At 42.3% G+C, this 14,689-nt stretch overlaps 1 protein-coding gene across 1 annotated transcript; it reads left to right on the top strand.

Annotated features, from left to right (window-relative positions):
• Positions 1 to 124: 124 nt before the first annotated feature.
• On the top strand, positions 125 to 14,026 carry cmya5 (cardiomyopathy associated 5). The gene is made up of 14 exons (XM_085181226.1): positions 125 to 2,488; positions 3,298 to 3,943; positions 4,070 to 6,754; positions 9,692 to 9,787; positions 9,877 to 10,095; positions 10,184 to 10,206; positions 10,764 to 10,888; positions 10,981 to 11,115; positions 11,299 to 11,445; positions 11,674 to 11,821; positions 11,926 to 12,059; positions 12,519 to 12,636; positions 12,710 to 12,886; positions 12,979 to 14,026. The coding sequence occupies exons 1-14, from the start codon at positions 2,373 to 2,375 to the stop codon at positions 13,229 to 13,231; spliced, it is 5,022 nt and encodes a 1,673-aa protein (XP_085037352.1). The 5' UTR covers positions 125 to 2,372; the 3' UTR covers positions 13,232 to 14,026.
• Positions 14,027 to 14,689: the final 663 nt, after the last annotated feature.

The following is a 14,689-nucleotide window of genomic DNA, read 5'->3' as shown; positions in this document are numbered from 1 at the left end:
GATTGCAAATGAGGTGTTTCAGGCAGTTAAACAGCTGCTTTTTTGGCTGTTATAACTTTGCAATCCTTTTATATGCACACAAACCTTTCAACAGACTTAAGGAAACCCCCAAAGCACGATAAGGGTACTTTTAAGTCACTCGAGGGCTGCAAAGAGGCCAGACTCTAGATTTCCCCCCCTTCCTGTAATAACTGGTCCATATGTCCTGCATCAAGAACTCATTGTCTGGTGTAAAGGCTGTGCAGTGTCATTTTAGCAATGTACTTGATTTATTTGGGCAAAACGCCTGTTATCCACTCATGTTTGGATTACTTATACATAGGTTATTTAAAGAATTTACACTTTGTGTAAATTTGTCTTTTCTTTCCTCTTTTTGTACATTTTGTGAATTACTGACTTTTAAATGTTTATTTAAAAAAAAAAAAAATCTCTAAAGATGTATGATTGTTTTCAATGTATATTTTGGAGCTTCATGTGAAGTCCACTAAAATCTTGGCTATGCAAATAGAAGCGCCAAAATCAGTTTAAATTGTACACGGGCTTCTTTTTGGGGGGTGGGGAGGTGTTGTTTGTAATCACATGTCAGACCATTTGAAAATGTAACCAGCAAATTAAGGTTTAAGGACTTTGTTTTCTATAAATACCTTGCAAATGTTTTGGAGACACCGTTTATTTCTTTATATTTTCTTTCTGAGGAGCCAGATGTTCTTGAGCAATAGTTCTCCAGGTTTTCTGGAGGTCTTTCAAGGGTTTTTTTTTGTTTTTTTTGTTTTTTTTGAACATTTACTGCTTTTTCATCCATTTTCCCTCCGGTTCTTTTTTTTAATGTTGTTTATTGACTTAACACTGATATGTGAGTCATTAAAAATCACACCTACCTTAGGGGATGAACCAGTGTTGTGTCTACTTAAAACAGACAATTTAGAAAAGACTGAATCAATACTGGCACATTTCAGCATGGTGTTCATTGTGGCCTTAAAAGTTTTGATGAAAATGGACAGGATCAAAGTAGAATATATCTACAACAGACTAACAGTATTTCAATGCCATGTGAGAAATGCATCTGGCCCTTCAGTTTATACATCTACTGATCACTAAAGCTTTATCAGAAGTGCTCTAGTGAATGTCAAGAAACCATAAGGAAGGGAAACGGGGAAAAGGCTGAGCTATGCCAAATGAACATAACCATGAATTTGCAAATCTGTGGCAACAGGTAAAAAATTAGAAATTTTGCATTCAAGTTCCAAGTTGTTATCAATATGCACAGAGGAGTTCAGGAGAGAGGTACAACATTGAGGGTCTACAGCGTTTGTAAAACACAGTGGAGGGTCATTTCAGTCGGTGTTGGGGGATCTTTTGAACACAGACAAGCAGCCATGCAACACCATCTGGAAACCATCTGATTGGCAACAGCTTAATTTTTCAGCATGAAAATGATCACAAACACAACAAATGAATCAAAGCACACTTGGACAGAAAATCTCTGCATTTATTTCCCATTTTCTTAGCAAAATATAAGGCTTAAAAGACTTTTGCTCAGCTGTATTAAGAGAATTTCCCAAGCACAATGATGCAACCATTCAATATTGTATTATCATTAACCAGTAATACAATATTTTATTTATTCTGCATCAATCCACATGCGCTCTGCTTAACTTGGAACAATCATATCCATGGATGTGACAAGTCGTGATCTTTGGTTTCCTCAAAGTAATGCAGTTTATTCACCCTCACCCTTCATGAGCTTATGCGTATAATCTTTTCTAAAGCTCTTTAGAGAAATTATGATCTTTTTTTATTATATTATTTGCAGCCTCCTCTGGCAGCAGTGTGCCACTTGCTTTTTGTTCTATGGTTTGACGCCCTATTACAACTTGTTTTATGACTCCTGTATAGTTCTGGTCAGCGGTTAGATAGCTTACAAGATATGTGGGTGCGTGTGTGTTGCCACCAGCAGCAGGGTGGCAGGCGTAGTGTTTCAGCACATGGCCTATATTTAACTGGGGGAAGGGGATTTTGAACTTAAAGTCATATTGCCTCTGTCAGCTGCCACTGGCACACACAAAGGTGCAATGAAACATTGCTTTTTTAAAATTTTGAAACTCTAAATTCTTAATGTTCGCTGTGTTTGACTCAGTCTCTACTGATATGCACTCCCACCAATTGCTTTGCCCTTGTCTTGCTTGACTCCCCACTTTTCATTCCCGGCTCTGTCTATTTCTGTCCCTCGCTGAGTCAGATGGACATCTCCCAACTTAGAATGACACAAACAGGCGGACCGACTCCCAATTCAGAGTGGCTCAAAACATCAGGAGGACTCTAAAAAACAATACTTGGAGCTGAAAAGAGAAGATTTGGGGGAAATTACCAAGATGGACGAATGTGAGAGTCTGTATTCGGAGATGACGGAGCTGCAGGAGTTTCAGTGTGAAGCTTCAGATGTCATGAGCCAGGATGATGAAGATGAATTGGAAGAACTACAAAACAGGTAATTTAAAAAAAAAAAGAATCTGAATAACCTCATTTTTATTCATATTATCCCTGTTTTAGAGTGATTTTTTAAAATGTTAGCTCTTTGACTCTGAGCTTCTTAACATCAAATAATTTGTTATAAACAAGGAAAGGAGAAGATGTAGCTCATCTCCATCTGGAAAACATAAACTCAATTTAGTTTCCATTAATCTCCATTAATCTAACTTAATGCCTTAAATAATCACGTAAAGAAGTGTCAGTGTGGCAGCTATATCAATGTTCGATGTTGTTCACCACCCCATGTTTTACATCTCATTTTTATACTAGTTTCCTCTACTTATTCTTCCCATTTCATAAATAGTAGAAGAAACTGATATGTTGGATGCATCCCAGAAGGCCAGGTTTCGCTTTTCTAATATTACATGAATGACGCCTTGGGACGTCACCTTTCAGGGGGCTCTGGTGTATTCATAGCCGGAGGGATGGCTCAGAGCGCATCAGATCATTATTTTTTTCAGATCATCACTCTCACTGGCAGCCCGGCACCAAACACCTGGTCTAATGCTGGAGATCTGCAAATCTCAAGTGATCATCTTGAGAAAAGATTAACTGGTGTTACTGTGCTTTCATCTTAGATTAACTCAGCTGCCTCGGTGGTCCAAAATGTTGCTCGAATATGTTTTGATTTGATTAATTGCTTTGTCCTCAGGTTATATTTCCATGAGCTGTGCCAAAAAGATCTCCTCTTGCAGTCAGACTGTTTACTCATGCCTTTCCTTCCTCCCTCCTCATTCCTCTCACTCTGTCAACTCCTCTCTCCTTCAGTCTCCGAGAAGTTGTCCAGGACCCATCGGTGAAGCCCAAGCTCCAATGCCTAATGGTGGATCCGTCGTTCTCGATGGTAACAGTTCAGAGCGAGGACAGTGGTATTGTTTGGGAGACGGCCTCTAGCCGCTGCTCTACTCCGTGGGCCTCTGAGACGAGCTCCACCTCTGAAGCTTACAGCATGGAGGGCTCTGGAGCTGCAGGAAAGATCACCATCGTCTTTGATGAGGAGAAAGTAGTCCGCAGAAGGACGAGGTCTGGAGGAAGAAGCAGTAGGCTCGGGGACAGGCTGAGCCGACCTGGTAGCTCAAGATCGGCTTCAGCTCTAGGAGTGGAGAGACCGGAGATGGCAGAGGTTTCACTTCCCAATGTCAAGCAGGAAAAAAGCAAAACAGAGACTGACTTGGAGGAAATCAAAAGCAAAGATCAGCAGCTTTTTAGTTTGATTTCAGAGGGCTATGAGATTCTTAACATTAGAGTCCCCTCTAAACTACCCACTGTGGACGAGGAGGAGAGTACAGAGCTGCAGGACAATTTGTCTTATCTGGATCAGACTCCAAAGATCAAGTCTCATAATCACATTGAGTGGATGTTGCAACATAATCAAGTCCTGCCAGAGGGGGAGGAAATACTGGAACACCAGGAGGTACTTTTCTGTTTCATTTGAAAGATTGTTATAATGAACTTTTTGATCTTTATTATGTTTCATTTGTCAGTTTAAGTGTTACAGTGCACTTTTTGGATTGAGATGCTGATTTTAATTTCTCCACAGCCCTCAATGCAAGATTCTTCTCAGCCATCAGCAGACACAGAGCGTGGACACACACCCACTCAGAGAGAAAGCACCAGTGACATTGACTATTTCGAGAAGTTTACCCTTTTGGATGTGGTGGCTCCTGGAGAACAAGCAGAGCTGCAGGAGGAGTTTAAACAGCATGCAGCAAAACTCCAAGCTGAGGAACAAAAGCCTGCTGGAGAAACAACCACAGGCGCCCCCTCTGCATCTGAGGACTCTTTCGTGTTTGTTTCGGACGTAGATATAGTTGGGGAACACCTTGACGAGGTCTTCTATGGAGAAGGACTTCCTGCTGATGCACTACATCAGAGAGAAGAGGACAAGACTGAAAGCCGAGGAGGGATGAGAAGCAGACGAGAAAGCCAGAGGTCAATGAAGGGGAGCGGATCAGTGTTGTTTGAGAGTGAAGAGACCACTCTCACGCCCATCTTTATCTCTCCTGGCCCTCCTAAGATCATTGACCCGATCCTGCTGGAGGAACCCACTGCCATGTCCTTCATGTACTCTGACCTTTACGAGGATGCTGTGGGTGAGAGGAGGAAGAGTGATGAGGAATACTCTGAGGCAGAGAGCGTGGCATCTGAGAAGTCTTACAGGAGACGTTTGTCAGATTCAGAGGAGGCACATGGGTACCTGGAGAAGTTCATTTTAAAAGACGAATCTCCTACGCTGGATGTTCAACCAGAGCCGGTGGCCAGTGAGAGCGAAGGAAGGATGATGTGGCCGCAGAATAAGTTTGAAATGACAGGATGTTTAATACGAGTGCCAGAAGAAGAAAAGAAAGAAAAGGTAAAGAAGGAGGAACCAGAGGTGCAGGAAGTGCAACTCTCTGAGGCTACTCAGGAGGAGACTATAGGAGTGACCTCGGAAGATTCAGGTCAAGAGTCTAAACCACCAGAGAAAAAAATGGAAGATCAACAAATGAAGCTTGAAGATAAGACAGACAAGACCGAGTCTTCTGAGTGCAGCTCAGAAAAGCCACTTCCTGAAACTCCCCAGGTGGACTGTAAAGTAGACCACACACAACAGAGTGAGGGTCATCAGAGAGAAGAAGAAAAAAAGTGTGAGCAAAGCTGCACTGAACCTGAGCATGGCTGTGAGGAGGTGTTAGAAAAGACTGATGAGAAGACACCTGTAGTGCGTGCAGATATAGAAGCACCTGTAAGCAGCGAGGTGCCTCCTGCGGTCAATATATCTGAAGTACAAGCAGAAGCCTGGAAGATGAGTTTGACTGAGGAGGTTGTTTCTGACACCAAAATAGAGTCTGCTGATGAAGAACTAGTAACCAAAGCAGAGGACTTAGCTGAAGTGAAGGAACCTGAGACTGTAACACAGGAAACGTTCACTCTGACTGAACCCTCGGCTCAAACACCAGCGTCACAGCACAAAGAAGCCGAAGATGTTGGACCCGTTGAGGTTATCACAGACTGTGATGCTGCAGTGCACACTGTTGTGGAGGTAACGGAAAAAGCAGTGAATGAAAAAGAGATTCAAACCCAAGTTTGTGTTGATCTTCAGGAAGTGAGAAGTATTCCTGAAGGACACGAACCTCTGACAGGGGAAACTACTGCTGAGGACAAGTTGGATAAAGAAGGGTTAGAGGTCACAGCCACGTCCATTGAAGTAACCAAGCCTGTTTCAGAAGCAGTCATGACAGATGCAGATGAGAAACTTCATGCAACCCTTAAAACTCAGCAGAAGCAACAAGACATGGCTGATGGTGAATCAGACAAAACAAACTCTAAAGTACCTGCAGAGACCAGTAGGACTTTGGTTCAAGACATAGTGACCGTAGGTGATGAGCTAATCCTCCTCGTCCCCAAAGGAGAAGCTGTAGAGATGGATGTAGAGATCAGCCAGTGGTCAGAGAAAGATACGGTTCCTCTCCCTGAGTCTAACAGCACAGCTGAACTTCAGGCACCAGCAGAAGGAACAATGATGGAGCCTGAAGTCAAAGTAGAACCAGAAACCTCTGCAGAAGAACAAACCAGGAAGGATTTCGATATGGACTATTTGCCACCTGCACCTGTAGAGGAAGCTGACTCCAAGGAGGCGAAGATTCAGAGACCCATAGAAGAAGACAAAATCATCTTTACTCCCCAAGAGGATTCATATGAAGTGCACAGAGAGGAAATACATCCTGAACAAACAGTCGTAGAACAGATGGCAGAGATTCACGAGATGGAAGAAACGAGCGTTATTAAAGCAGATCTAGTTCCACATGTTGATCTGCACAGAGAGGATGTTGAGCAACAAATGGAGCAAGATTGGGGATTAGCAGAGCGCCCAGATGTGCCTGATGTTGAGATGGAATATGAAGTGATTTCTAAACAGGATGCAAAGGAGATGCCAGAACCTGAAACACAGAGAGATGTGGCTGGGCTATTACCACAGCCTACTCTGAAGAAAGAAGAGGATGAAGAGATGGTGGTAGAGAAGGTAGATTATTTCCCAGAAGAAGAAGAAGAAGAAATGATTGAGGCTGACTATGAAATAATCGACGCAGAGGAGGAAATGCAGGCCCAGTTAGCTGCTGAGCTACAGGGGATGGACTGGTTCTGTCTCACCTGTGGACTTCTGATGTCAGAGAAAGACTGCATGTCTGGAGAGCATCACAGCCACGATGTGACTGCCGTGGATACGGCTTACGAAGAAATAAAGGTAATCTAATATTGAAGCACAGCTACACACGCAGGGCAGCATAGTGGAGCAGCGGTTAGCACTATCTGTGTGGAGTTTGCATGTCTGGTTCTCTCTGGTTCATGCAGTTCACGGGGTTAGGTTTATTGATGTTTCTAATTTACCTCTTGGTGTGAATTTGAACGGCCATCTGTCCAGATTGTGCTGCCTTTCGCCCTATAGCAGCTGGGATAGGACCTACATCCTACAACTAATGCTGATGTAATTGCTCTCTATGGTACCTCACCTGATTTTGTCTAAAACAGCCTGTAAGGGGTTACCTAGCCTACAGTGGTTATTTCCTAAAGCCTGAAAACAAAGCCAAGAGCAGTAGTCAGGATATAGTTTCCTTTCTGAACTACGATATAGAGTGCAATACAAAAAGTGGCACAGCATCATGAACTGAACAAAGCAGAACACCAGTTTTTATACCGTAAAATCAAATCAAAATTTTTTATTTTCTCTGGTTCTAGAAGGTCAAAGTGGCTCCCGACTGTTTCATCATTCAAACATGTAGCTGCTGACACAGCACAAAAACCACACTCATGACTGACGAGTACTGCAATCAAATAGCAGCTCATTATCCTACATCTCACCAGTGTTATGAACTCTTGTTATGAACATCACACATTTTACGGGCATTAGTTTATAATAAACTGGTCTTAGATTAGTCAACATTTCCATTCAGTGCCAACAGGCCGCCACTTCTCAGGCTGCAGCCAAGCACATTGAATTGTAGTGATGCAATGCTCTGCTTTGATCGGTGCAAAGGTCCAGTGTGACATCATCACGTAGAAAATGATATGCGATCCGTACACACACACACACAGGCGCGCTTTCCTCTCTCGCTGTACCTCTGGGTGAGCTTAGGGTCAGCCATCACGTGTGGAAATGAAACCTTCTAACAATCAGCTATTTTAGTCTTTTTCCTCAAATTAAAATGTAAACAAACACGGATCTGTGTTTTTAGGCTGAAGGTTCAAGACACATTTTATTGCAACAATCAGAGAAAACGCCTAGACACACACGCCTCACTAAGGGATAAGTTATTTCGGCTTTTCTGTGTGGTCTGTCAGGAAACACCTGACAACAGGAGAGGGGTATGTCAAACTTCTGGCACTTAAATGAAGAGAAAGTTGGAACAATTTTAAGAAAGATTGAATGTCATTTCCAGCTGATATTTGAACCAGGTCTTGGTGATGTGTGATCCACCATATTTATGTGAAGTATTGACAGCTGTAGAGAGTAAACAACATAAAGATCAAAAGAGCAAAGCTCTAATCTAAGTCTGACTTCAGCACCAAGAAGTGCAGTATATTCAAGTACTCCACAGAGGAGGAAAATTGATCCTGGCATGCTCACCAAGGAAACTTAGCAAACCCGTGTCCGGTCCAGTTCTCCAAGCTAGAAATTACATTGCACCGCTTCACTTCTACATGCACAGGGGGCTGTTTGTCAAACATGTGTTAAACTGCTCTGTAATGTTATAAATCTGCTCTTAGATGAGAAATTCATGGCATTCAGAAAAATAAAGACTGGCTTATTTTAAGCATAAAACATTAGCCAGCTGACCCGCAGACTAATTTAGAACTAAGATGTCAGGGCCCATAATTTGTGGTTGAATATTATGGAGCCAGCAGTGTGAAGGGAAATACCTTTTCAAGACCACAGTTACTGCTTTGAAAATATACTGTGGTCATGATTGCTAATAACTCAAAGAAGTGGCTGTTGTTTGGGAAAAAAAATCTTAATTGAATACATTCAGACATATTACTAAAGTCTGGTTGTTGGTAAAGCTAGAGGCTATCTCTGTGTGACTGGCCCAGGGTTGTGTGTGCAGGTATGTTCACACATTCTCCTTCAAACACCTGTTCTGACTCTTAGCAGTGAGGAGGTCGGTGTCAAGAAGCAGAGAGCAGGGAGCGATCAGTGGCCACATCTTGACCCAGTTAAATGTGAGCTGCTTGTGCTGAAGCGGTGACAGGGGATCACCGCTGCTCTTCTTCCTGGAATAGCGTCTCTGATGGCTCTCCTTAAAGCTGCAGCAGACTCGTATTTTAACTTCAGGATGAACCCGTTTTATCTCTCTGAATAGTAACAACTTGCGGGAGGGATTTGTTTAATCTTTAAACAAGAATATGAACTCAACAGAGCAACTGAGAAGTTGTTATAATGAGTAAAAAAGAAAGCATGTTGTTTTCAGTTGGTTAATAATGTTGTGAAAGATGAAACACCTTCTGTGAAACCCTGGCAGAGATACCAGCCCACAAAGAGATCTGTATTCTTGTTTATCTGCTAGATTTTCTTTAAAACTTTATAATCTTTTGAGGTTACAAACTCTGAGAGAGTTTTGGCTCAGCTTTGGCATCATATGCAAAATATTTCACTTTGCACCTTTGCATTATTGTCAGAGTGCTTACAACTGATATTTCAATAAGAAGAGATCACTTGGAAGAACTGAACATCATTTATTGAGACAGAAAAACTTTTTAGCAATTAGACTTTAACGATGGTGGTACAAAATCCCAGCACTGACAGGATTTAGGACAGGAGCCCCCCGAAGTCTAGATGCTGCTGGTGGTGAAGATGATGACTACATCCAAGCCTTCTTGGATGGAGCTTTAACTGAGGTCTCTGTGAGGTGGAGATGGGGAGGAGAGTCTGAAAGGGAGAATGACGAGAACACAGATTTAAACCACACAAAGTGGATGCTGATTGGCTCAAAGAAGGTGGGCAAGAAGATGACTGGACTAGAGTAATGATGTCAGTATTGAGACTGACAGGATGGGGAAGCAGTAGTGATGTAAAGAACAGAAAAGCAGCTGAACACCCAGGAAAGCAGGGAGATGAGTGATTGCAGATCTTCCTTACTGAACTTACGCACAAGCTTCATTTAACCTGTAAGTGTTTGTAAAACAGGAGTCGCTGAGTGGTTTGATCTCAGAGCTTCAGGAGAGATCGGAGAACATCGAGGACTTGGTGTCAGAGCTGGAGCTTGCCTACAACTCTGTGGAGGTAAAGCATGCTTTAGTTGCTCTAAGCAGCACTGTTAGCTCGTGGTAGAGTTTAATCAAAAGCCTCTCTTTGCTGTTCGTCTGGCTCAGGATCAGTTCATAGAGAGCGAGGCGGCCATGAAGGCTCAGAACAAGGAGATGATGGATGTGGTGATGGAGCAGTACAATAACATGTCTGTCAGCATGGAGGAGGAAAAGAAGACCAAGCTGGAGCAGCTCTATGATCAGATTGTCTCCTTCCAGGAGAGCATTGACTCGGCCAAGGCCATTCTGGAGACCGCAAGCAGAGAGGCTGAGACTGAGGCCAGCGTGAGTCCTGAAGCTCCTCTGGTTCATTGCTCATGAGGGTTTGTGTCAAATTTCTAATAAAATCTTCTTCAATCTGCCCCCCCACTAGTCGCCTGAAGACATTCATGCAAGGTAATTTGCTTTCAATTAAAGATTTGGGAATGAGTGTGGTTTCCCAGGACTTTAGTGGCAACCAGTTTGGCATGCTGCTTGACCTCCAGAACCTTAACCTGTGGAGCATGCCAGTATGCTCGATATTAAAATGCATGAGTGAATTTTTGTTTAATTATTACATATCTAAGAAGCCGTGACAAAAAGTCAAAAGTGCTAATTTATTTAACCAAAAACATGAATTTAACACAAAAATGTTTTGCCAAGAGGTGTGAAGGTCAGTATCATCAGAAGACAGATTTTATAATTATACTGATTGCCACAAAATAAAGATCCATGTGGTGTGAGCATGGGTGAGGGTTTCTAACTGATCTACCATAGCATAGAAATATATAACATATAGGCTGCGTTTCCCAGGCATGGATTAAATGTAGTCTTTATAATGGAGATCGTCACTGAATTTTTCTTTAGGTTAGGTTCAGGCTTAATCTATGTCTGGGAAACTGGATGATAAAGTTGGACAAGTGAGCAGATCGCTCACACTTTTAATGCTGATTCACGTTGTGGTTTATGGTCAGACTTACAGCAGCTCTGGATTCAGCCTCGACAATGGAGCTGGGTCCCAAGGGACTGCTGGTGTTTGAGGACTATGCCAAGGCCAACACTTCAAGCTCAAACCTCGCTCAGCGAAAAGGAATCCCAGGTGGGTCTGCTGTGAGCTTACCCTGTGTTTGCAGATCTCGTGATATCACATGTACGTATATGTGGCATAAAGCTTCCTGGTGTGTGTCTCAGTGCCCCAGAAGCCGACACTGCTGCCGCAGGAGCCGGGCTCAGCCACCAGCACCAGCGTCACAGTTTACTGGAAAGTCAACCCTGGAGATATCATAGACTGCTTCCAGGTCTACTGCATGGAAGATCCACAGGGCGGTAAATACTTACAGGATGTCTTTTAAACTGAAAAATTGTGGAAGACTAATAGTTGTAGATCTTTTTAAAAAATAATGATGTTGAACAGTGAACAAATTAAAAGGTTCCTGAGTATATAAATGTAAGGAGATGTTTGTCTTCAGGGTTACATTTGAGGTGTTTTATATCTGCTGTGGTCCACAGCTGTGTCAGAGGAGTACCGTGTGACAGTAAAGGAGAGTTACTGTGTCCTGGAGGACCTAGAATCTGACAAGATGTACAAGGTTTGGGTGATGGCTGTCAACTATACAGGCTGCTCTCTGCCCAGCGAGAGACTCACCTTCAGAACTGGTCAGTCTGCACGCCGGACTTATAGCAACACATCTGTTGTCTGATAAAAAAGTTGAAGAACTGCTTTCATTTTTTCCTGACATGCTTGACAGAATTCAGATTTCTCCTCTGCTATATTAAGACAATGTGCTTGGAAGCAATCTGGCTGTTTGTAGTTTACAGACAAAGCAAGAAAAGTCCTGCAAAACCATAAAGGTGTACTTTTCATTAGTTGTCTCTCTCTGGCAGCTCCTTCAGTGCCAGTGATTGACACAGAGCGCTGCAGCATCCTGTGGGATTCAGCTACTCTGAGGTGGAGCTCAGCAGAACGGGCTCCTGGACAGAGTTACACTTTGGAGTACTGCCGACAGTATGAACTGGAAGGAGAAGGGCTCAGGTGGGTGTTAACCAGACCGGTAAGCACACTGACACGTGTTACTATACTAGATGTTTATGTAAAATGTTTGTTTGTGCATATATTTTTGCTGATGTGACTCCCAGATCCATCTCAGGTATCAAAACCTGTGAGCAAAAGATTCTCCTGCAGCCCAGTGAGAATTACCTGTTTTACATCAAAGCTGTGAATGAGGCTGGGGCCAGTGAACAGAGCGAGGCTGCACTTATTTCCACAAAAGGTATCAAGAACACACACTTCACAAATCATGTTTAGAAATTTAAAGGATGCACATGACATCATGGGCATGAATGGTACAGTAATGTGGTGCTTTAGATTACTTTGTATTGTTCTTTTTCCAGGCTGTAATGATTGTGCAGCATACATTTTTAATGCCTTACAAGAAAACAAGAATTGTTTTGTTTTTTCTCTAATCCACACAGGGTCAAAAGTATGCATGCAGGCTTAGCAAGTTGCACCCAAGAGATGTTTTTTGGTAGCCATCAATAAGCTTCTGGTATAATTCTGACTGAATACTACTCTACTTGGCAGAATCGGTAGAGTTAATTTAAATTGGTAAAAAGAATAGTCCACGGAAATCTTGATTATGATGATTTTATGTTCACAGGTGTACAACCACCCTACAGAATTTCTGCTCCCCTGCTTATGTTTTTATACTCTCTGTTACTTTTGTCTTGAGGGACGAGGTTCCACCTGCTGAAGGCATCAGCTCATCCTGCTCTCCAGCTCTCAGAGAACCAGACCACTCTGCACTATTCCCAGGATGCACACAAAACCGCCTCGCTCACAGACACACAGTAAGTGTAACCCAAGAACACATCCAGTAGACCTTATTAGGAAAACTCTTTTAAAAATCATCGTGTCCTAAAGGTGTCCATCCATCCTTGGTGAGCTGCTACCAGCACGAGGGATCTATTACTGGGAAACCAGCGTGTCACAAAGTACGGCCTACAGGCTCGGAGTGGCATACAGCACAGCCAACAGAAACAGCTCAGTGGGGGAAAACAGCCTGTCCTGGTGTTTGCAGTGTACTCCCTCACCATCAGGGTAAACATAAGGAATTTTACACCCATTGCTGTGATGTTTCTGATAGTTTGGGTCTTTAACTTCCACTTTTCTCTGTCTTTCTGTCCCTCCAGTTTCAGGTATCAGTTACTCCATAATGACATTCAGTCCAGCGTGTTTGTAACTGAGACGCCTGACAGAGTGGGCACTCTCCTGGACTACCAGCTCGGTCGTCTGTCTTTCTACAATGCCCAAAGCGGTCAGTTATTAGGCACCTTCAGACAGAACTTCACTCAGCCATGCCAACCCGCTCTGGCTTTGGAGTTACCTGGCAGCCTGGAGCTCAGCATGGTGCCGATGGTGCCGGAGTTTACCAAGGACAGCTAGCTCTGCTAGTAGCCTAACACAGTGGAGAGTTTACAGGTCACGATGGACTCTTAAAATGTTGAAGAATAATGTAGAAGAGATGATTCCTCTAAAGCTAATATATGGGTTTGTGTGTTGTTAGCTGACGGAAGAACGATCACTTCAAGCATCCTTGGGTTTCTTGAAAGGTGGAATACAAATCTAAGTTATTATTATCAGTACTTCAACCACATAAAGCTTTAAAAGCTAGTTTTCTGCAATTGAATTCAAATTATATATGTATCTAGGTAAAAAAAAAATACCTAAAAAGGACACTGTCAATTTAAAAAATAGAGGTTCTATTTCATATAAATGGATTTAAATTAAGTGCTTTGATTTATTTCCCCCATTGATGAGCATGAATGAAAAATGTAATGTGAAAAATGTTATAATTCTGAACCAAACATGTGACAATCTTTTACTGTTTTTGTAGACGTTTTTCTAATTTCACCCTGTTCATTCAATCCCTTTATCACAGATGCTGTTAGTAAATGCTCTAATAACATATAGACGTCCGAACACAACCACTGCATAATTAGTCCTTCAACAAATTATTACTTGAGGTTTTTTTGTCACCACAAAGTTTTGGACTGAGTTTGTGTCTCCAAACATACACTGTGGCACTTTTTAAACTGTTTCATAATGTGAATATGTTTGTTTTGTGTAAATAACCTTTTTAAAAAGATGCAATCAGTTCTTTGTTTCTTATGTGCGAGTGTCAACAAATGTAGATCAGCTGTTTTTCTTCTTCTGTCTTGTAAAAACGGATTTTTCTGGTCTGAAAGAACATGATTATTTTTCTATCTGCTCAACTGAACTAATTGGTTTGACTCATTTACCATCCAGCCATCCTCCCCTTATCAGGTTCAGGGTTTGATGAAGCCTGTCTCAGCTGTCACAGAGAGGCAGAGTACACCCTGGACAGGACACCAGTGTGTTGCAGGGACTGTCGGAGGAAGCTCTACATAAACTCCGCATAGAAAGGACCCTTCATTTAAACCAAGCACCTCTGTGCTGCAGATGTGTTTTGACTCATTTTCCTAATAATATGTCACCACTAGGGGGCCTTTGTGTATTACTGTATTACTGTCTTACTGTCTTTTTTAAAAACAATCTTTCTGGAAGTTAGGAGAGAACTGTAAACCTGATCTGAACCAAATGACCACAAAAAGAAACTGAAATCGAATTATTTTCCAGACAAGCTTTTTTTCTTTTTTGGTGTTTGTCCTAAAGATCTTATTTCCACCCATGTATATTTGTTACTCCATTTAGACTTTCAAATCCCCTTTTATAAGCAGGTTTGTGAGCCACAAGCGGTCATCACAGTTACATGCTTTTGGAGAGGACATTTGCAGTTATTGCGTCATTATTTTCCAGGCAATCACACCCTTTCCCCCTTCTTGCTCACCTCTGACACCTTTTATCATTTCTGGGAAAATG

Source organism: Neolamprologus multifasciatus, chromosome 12 (genome assembly GCF_963576455.1).
Source record: "Neolamprologus multifasciatus chromosome 12, fNeoMul1.2, whole genome shotgun sequence".
Classification (NCBI taxonomy): Eukaryota; Metazoa; Chordata; class Actinopteri; order Cichliformes; family Cichlidae; genus Neolamprologus; species Neolamprologus multifasciatus.
Note: the sequence above shows the minus strand (reverse complement) of the source record. Positions and strands in the feature narration are given on the sequence as shown.